Source organism: Elephantulus edwardii, unplaced genomic scaffold (genome assembly GCF_000299155.1).
Source record: "Elephantulus edwardii isolate Elephantulus edwardi_28Jun2011 unplaced genomic scaffold, EleEdw1.0 scaffold00269, whole genome shotgun sequence".
NCBI classification, from domain to species: Eukaryota; Metazoa; Chordata; class Mammalia; order Macroscelidea; family Macroscelididae; genus Elephantulus; species Elephantulus edwardii.
The window spans coordinates 1119178-1126212 of NW_006400019.1; the positions used below are offsets into that span (position 1 = coordinate 1119178).

The window sequence follows — 7035 nt, forward strand, 5'->3', positions numbered from 1 at the left end:
CCCCTAGTGGCTGGCGGAGTGGCGGCCCCGAGGCGGCTGGTTGTACTGTGGGGCTGCTCATTTGCATGTGGGGCCCCTTCTTACCGACCCTGCAAAAGACTTAACGGGGAGAACTGCGCAGGTCCGAGCTGGAGTACTTATACTTTGTGACTCTTTTCATAGAGGTGAAATTTACCTAACATAAAATTAAACCTGGTCCTAATTCAAGGGCTTCTTGTTATATAACTATATCACTTGTATCTAGTTCTGTGACATTGTGAATAATATGTATTTGTTCTTTTAAAAGCGGGATATAATTTATTTCTATTTGAAACTTTCCCATCCTTCCCTTAATACAGCAAGTATCTTCCACTTGGCCACACTACAGCCATCCACTGCTGAGTTCTGGCCCCACTACCCACCCCTCACACCCACCCCAGGGCTCCAGTGTCCCAATAGCGTCCTCTCAGGCAGCTCCTCAACCAGGGGTTCGTCCTTCTCTGGGGTTGGGCACTTGAATGAATGTGCCAAACTAGGGAACCCGCAGCCCACTGTGGCCTGGCTCTGGCTTCAGCGATGTCCAATCTTGCTGCGGGGGACCCCTATATCTTTCTCACAAGATGTTTCTGAAGGCGCCACTGGGCGGTTCTACATTTTATTTTGATGCCAGCAACTTCTTGTAACCACTCATTACAGAGCTGCTTCTGCTTGGTCCGGGAGACAGTGAGCCTTGTCACTGCCCTGTGACTCAGGGATCTGTCATTTCTCCACAGGCCAGGCCTAGGGGATTTTACAGGAAGGGCTGGCATTCCCAGGCCGCTGCCGCTCCTCCCTTCCCTTCCCCCAAGGGTGGGAGGGAACCACCTCTTCCTCTTCTTCTCTTCCTGTCTCTGCCCCAGCTGACGTTCTGAGGCCAAGGGGTATTGCTGATCCTTAAAACTGAGGCTGGCCGTAGAAGAGATGGCTTTCATCTGGTATGGCGCCTCAGAGACAGGAGGCAGAAGCTGCCCCTGGCCTGGGAAGGAGGCGGAGAAGAGAAAGGACACCAGGGGAATCAGACTGGATGGGTGTGGGAGCCTGGGCTATGTTTGGGGCTCTGCTGCTTGTCCCGAGGTCTCAGGCAGGTCTCAGGGGGCAGGGGGGTGGGGTGGAGAGGAGCTGCTGCTGTTGGTGCCCAGACATGACCAGAATAGGTACCAGCGCAGGGCCCTCACAGTGAATGTGAGTGACATAGAACAGGTGGCCACACAGAAGTGGAATGAGACTGGCACACAAGACAGTGGGAGAGGGGACAGAGAAAGGAGCAAACTAGAGAGAAGCAGTGAGTGGGGAGGTGAGAGAAACCCACAAGGGAGTCTGGGGGCAGTGACTATTCATGAGGGCAGGGAACCCACCAGGAGAAACCAAAAGACAGGCGCCCAAGGCAGGGACACTTGAGAAGTGTAATGGTTCAAGGGATTCCTGAGATAAAATCTAACAAGTAGGGACACGTCCAAACAAAGATAGCCTCCTGCCCTGGACAGATGTGAGAGCTGTAGACAGTCTGGTGCCACTGTCTGTTAAAGCTGACGCCGTCCACATGTGCGAGGGGGGCAGGGTCGTGGGGTGGTGACTTTCTCTGAACCATCACTGTGGCCTTCCAGATCAGGAGACCTACTGGAGCCGGCAGCCATGCCCCACACTGTGGCATTCCTGCTCCTCCTAACCAGTGGGGCTGAGGCCTTTCGTATCTGTGCCTTCAATGCCCAGAGACTGACTCTGGCCAAGGTGGCCAGGGAGCCCGTGTTGGACACTTTGGTGCAGGTAAGTTCATTTCTGAAGGAAACCATGTCTGGAAGTCCCTAGCTCAACTTGATGAATGGCATGACCCAGAGAAAAGGAACATCAGGATGTGGAATATGCAAGGAGGAACCCATTACATCCCTTCTATTGGCCCGAGTTTCCTTTGTAAAGTGGGGGTCTGGGGTTGCTTCTTGGTCTTCTCCCAGGTTCTTTCAAGTCCCTGTGCTCTTTGGTGGCCATGCAAGCACCAGTATCCCAGGGGCATTGCCCCTCACCCCCAGCAGAGATGGCCAGCTTCGAGCACAGCTTTCTGGTGCAGATCCTGGCTCGTTGTGACATCACGGTGCTGCAGGAGGTGGTGGACTCCTCGAGCAGTGCTATTTTCCTCCTGCTCCGAGAACTCAACCGGTAAAGAGTGCTCTGGGGGTCAAATTTTGGGGCTCACCAGGAGCCTCGGGAGCCCTGACTCCACCCTGGGTTCTCCCTTTCCTGCAGACATGACAACTCGGGGCCCTATGACTCCTTAAGCAGTCCCCTGCTGGGGCGTAGCACCTACATGGAGAAGTATGTGTACATATACAGGTGAGCCAGGGGCGACCTTCCCTCTCCAGATCCAGGTGTGAATGCCCTGCTTTGCTGGTTGGTCCACAGTGTGGGACCACTCTTGAGCCCTGGCTGAAGGTTCTGCCCTAAGTCCCTGGGAGAATAAACTGAGGATGATCTGTTGGGGTCAAGATCAAGGAGCATTGAGGATCTGTGAGGGAAACACTTGCTTTCTATGTAATTTTTTTTCTATTCTTTACTGCACATTTTCAGACTTGCTTTACTTGTTGGGTGCTGTTGAGCTGACCCTTTGAACAACAGACCTGATCTGAACCTTCCCCTCTACCACGCTCAAGCCTATCGTTACAGTCACTCTTGTTAAGAGTCCTCCCTTTAGCTGACCCCAAGCGTGATATCCCTTTCCAAAGGCCGGCCCCTCCTGACAAGATGCCCGAGGCATGTGAGATGAAGCTTTGTCATCCTTGCCTTCAAGGAGCACCCTGGTTGCACGTTCTCCAAGATGGACCTGTTTGTTCTCTTGGGAGTCCTTGCAACATTCAACAATATAACACAAAGGCATCAATTCTCTTGTCATTCTTAGTCATTGTCCAACCTTCAGATGCAAAGGAAGCAATTGAAAAGATCATGGCTTGGATTGTGGTTGTTGGGTGCCGTTGAAATGAGTATGACTCATAGTGACCCTATCAACACCAATCGGAACCCTATTTTACCCTATGCTCTCCTCACAATCTCTAACTCACTTGAACCCTTTCCTGCAGTCAGTGTCAATGCACTTGAGAATCTTCCTCTCCTTCACCGTCCCTCCACCTTTCCAAACATGAAGTCCCTGTCCAAGAAATAGCTTCTCCTAACCACATGCTCTTCAGTACTTTGGAGAGGTCCCTAACAGCAGACTTTCCCATGGCAATGCGCCTTTTAATTTCCTGGCTGCTGGTGCCAAGACTGTTGACAGTGGAGCCAAGCAAGCTAAAGCTGTGAACAATCTCAATCTCTTTACTGTCCATGCTGATGCTGCCAATTGGTCCAGTGGTGAGAATCTTTGTCTTCTTGACATTGAGCCTCAATCCATATTGTAGGCTGCAGTCCTTGACGCTCTGCAGTGGGCGCTTCAGGTCTTCTTCAGTTTCAGCAAGCAGAGTTGTGTCATCCGCATAACGCAGATTGTTGATAAATCGTCCACCAATCTTGACCCCACATTTCTCCTCATAGAGCCCAGCCTCCCGGATAATCTGTTCTGCATATAGGTTGAAAAGGTATGGAGATAGGATGCATCCCTGGCGTACACCCTTCCCAATTTTGAACCATGCAGTGTTCCCTTGCTCTGTTCTGACGACTGCCTCCTGGTCCAAGTATAAGTTTCGCATTAGAACGATCAAGTGTTCTGGGATTCCCATTCTTCTCAGAGTCAGCCACAGTTTGTTATGATCTATACAGTCAAATGTCTTTGCATAGTCAATGAAACACAGATAGACATTCCTCTGGTATTCCTTGCTTTCAGCCAAGATCCATCTAACATCAGCTACAATATCTCTAGTAATACGACCCCTTCTAAACCCAGCCTGAACTTCTGGTAGCTCTCTGTTGATGTGCTGTTCCAGTCGTTTTTGGATACTCTTCAGTAAAATCTTGCTTGCATGTGAAATCAGTGAGATTGTTCTGTAGTTTCCACCTTCTGTTGGGTCACCTTTCTTTGGGATAGGAACAAATATCGATCTCTTCCAGTCAGTTGGCCAAGTGGTCATTCTCCAGATTTCTTGGCACAACTTGGTGAGCACGTCCAGGGCAGCATCTGTTAACTGAAATATGTCAATTGGTATACCATCTATTCCTGGAGCCTTATTTTTTTGCCATTTCCTTCAAAGCAGCCTGAACTTCTTCTTTCATCACCATAGGCTCTTACACAACAGCAACAACCACATGCTCCGAGTATGTGAGATAAAGCTTCTCTATCCTTGCAACCAAGGAGCACTCTGGCTGCGCTCTCCCCAAGACACATATATCTGTTGTTCTGGCCGTCCATGGGATGTTCAGTGCTCTCCTCCAACACCACAGCTCAAAGGCATCATCAGTTCTGCTTTGATTAGGTGCACTTTAATCTTTAAACTGACATCCTTGTTCTTTAAAACTTTGTAGAGGTCCTTGACAGCAGATTTCCCCAATGCAACCCATCTTTTGATTTTCTTGACTGTTGCCACCCTGAGTGCTGATCATGGAACCCCGCAAGATTAAATTATTGACAATTTCAATCTTTTCTCCATCTGTCATGATGTTGCCAGTGTTGTGGATTTTTGTTTTCTTGATGTTGAGGTGTAAACCCAGACTGAAGGCTACAGTGTGTCTCCCCCCCCCCTTTCTTTTCTTGTTGTGAATCAGATACAACTTGCACAGGAGGTTACCCCTCCTTCTCCAGCCGAGCATCTGGTATAATGTGTCCTTTTTACTTTAATCATGCAAGGTTGTGTCATGTGTGTCTGGCAGGTTAATGAGTCTTCCTCCAATCCTTATGTGTAAGGGAGTACAGTTTCTTTCTGGGGCTGTGGAAATGTTCTGGAACTAGACAGTGGTGATGGTTGTGCATCCTTGTGACTTTATCAAGAGCCATCCAGTTGTACACATGAAGCAGGAGGTTTTATGGTATGTGCACTGTTTTCCCCTAATAAAAGGTCCTAGGGTAAAACAAGGCAGGCTGTGCTAAGACTCCTCTCCTACACCTTACCCCTCCCAGGTCAAAAAGGACCCAGGTGCTGGAGTCCTACGTGTACAACGACCAGGACGACCTCTTCGCAAGGGAGCCCTTCGTGGCCCGGTTCACCCTGCCCAGCAAGGGTAAGGGGGGGGGAACAGGGTGGTGTGCATGAGGGGAGGAGGGTCCTGAGCCCCAAGGGAGGAAGTAGGGATGTGTGGAGGCCCTTTGCATGGGTTCCTTTCCAGTCCTGCCCAGCCTTGTGCTGGTCCCACTGCACACCACGCCAAAGGCCGTGGAGAAGGAGCTGAACGCCCTGTATCAAGTGTTTGTGGACGTCTCCCAGCGCTGGCACCGTGAGGTAGGACTGGGCTGCTCACTCAGGAGGGTTGGGGTCGGGCCGACCGGTGGCCAGGTGCAACCTTTGCCTTGTCTTAGGACGTGATCCTGCTTGGCGACTTCAATGCTGATTGCGCTTTTCTGACCAAGAAGCGGATAAGGGAGCTGGTGTTGCGGAAACAGGCAGGCTTCCACTGGGTGATCGCTGATGGGGAGGACACCACCGTGAGGGCCAGCACACACTGTGCCTACGACCGCATTGTGCTGCACGGGGAGCGCTGCAGCGGCCTGCTGCGTGCTGCCACAGCCTTCAACTTCCCTGAGAGCTTTGGGCTTTCAGAGGAGCAGGTGGGCCAGGGCCAGTGAGAAGGGAGGGGCCCGCGGAGCCACCACACCTGGGGCACTGACACTTTGTCCTGTCCCACAACCAGGCTCTCAACATCAGTGACCACTACCCTGTGGAAGTGGAGCTGAGCCAGGCGGTGCCCGGGAACCAGCCCCTCAGCCCGCTGGCCCTGCTGCTAGCCGTGCTGCCCTCACTCTGGCTGTCTCAGCTGGGTTCTGCCGCCTGACTGTCTCTGCCCTGGGGCCAGGATGACTCTGGGGGGTGCTGCACATCTTTGGGGACTATAGTCCTGCCCCCTCTGCCTGGCATTAGCATGTGGGCACCCCTAGAGTGTGTCAGGGCAGATACTGAGGGCAGGGAAAAGGGATTTTGATAAAACTGCAGGTCTTAGTAAAGGGAACTACCCAGGGTCACAAGGTTTTCTTCTCTGCAAAAACCTTTTCTTCTACAAAGCAGCAGCCTGGAGGAACATGCATGTGGTTTACAGTCTGTCAAAAGGCTTTGTATTGTGTCCTGAACACACACCCATAAACAATAATTTAGGATGGATTTAAGGGTGGAACTAAGCATGGCCCTCTCCACCTCCAGGAAGCAAGCTCAAGAAATAGACTTTATGTCTGTGGTCAAGGCCATGACAGGGGCCCGTCTTCATTGGCACACCATGCCACAGGACATCTAGATGCTAGGAAGCAAGTCCCACAGCCTCTAACATGCAGGCTGCACACTGGACTTGCCACTGCTATGCTGCTCAGGGAGCTGGAGTTAGGTGATCCACCCTTCCCCACCCCTTACTTCTTGAAGAGCTCAGTCTTGGTTTGTAACCATCTGAGTAATAAAGGTCATGGAAACTTTAGAATGGCTGTATGCTTTGATAGGGCTGCTCCAGCCAGCAACACTACCATTACCAGTTCAACTGGCTTGTATGTAGAGATGGTGAGTAGGCAGGGCCTGTTTTTGTGATACAGGTCAGGGTAGAGGGCTGCTCCACATGCCCGTCACCACTATCGCATGCCCTACTAGTTCTAGCCAAGATTAAAGACCACGACAAGCTCCTGAAAGGGGGCCTGCCCACAATCTATCTGCAGGATGCCCAAATCCACCCACAAGAAGCAGAGAACAAATATGGAGAGCCAGAAGTTCAATTTATTGGCGCACAGGCTAAGACAGGGCAGTGATAACCAAGGTCTTCAAGAATGCAGGGCCCGCCACTTGTCAAAGGGGCCACGATTGGGAATGTATTTCACTCCACAACCATCTGGAATGAGGCGCTTTTGAGCCACCATGTTTTCAAACTCATCCGCATTAAACTTCGTAAAGCCCCACTTCTTGGAGATATGGATCT

At 51.2% G+C, this 7035-nt stretch overlaps 2 protein-coding genes across 2 annotated transcripts in view; one reads left to right on the plus strand and one right to left on the minus strand.

Annotated features, from left to right (window-relative positions):
- The first annotated feature begins 1650 nt into the window (after positions 1-1650).
- On the plus strand, positions 1651-5919 carry DNASE1L1 (deoxyribonuclease I-like 1). Its single transcript, XM_006899973.1, has 7 exons — positions 1651-1782; positions 2081-2169; positions 2257-2343; positions 5051-5151; positions 5257-5369; positions 5447-5695; positions 5779-5919. The coding sequence occupies exons 1-7, from the start codon at positions 1651-1653 to the stop codon at positions 5917-5919; spliced, it is 912 nt and encodes a 303-aa protein (XP_006900035.1).
- Positions 5920-6880: 961 nt separating this feature from the next.
- RPL10 (ribosomal protein L10) overlaps positions 6881-7035 on the minus strand; it is a 2174-nt gene continuing 2019 nt past the window's right edge. Inside the window, exon 4 of the mRNA XM_006899974.1 lies at positions 6881-7033. Coding sequence (XP_006900036.1) covers positions 6881-7033 — 153 coding nt within the window. The remainder of the gene's footprint in view (positions 7034-7035) is intronic.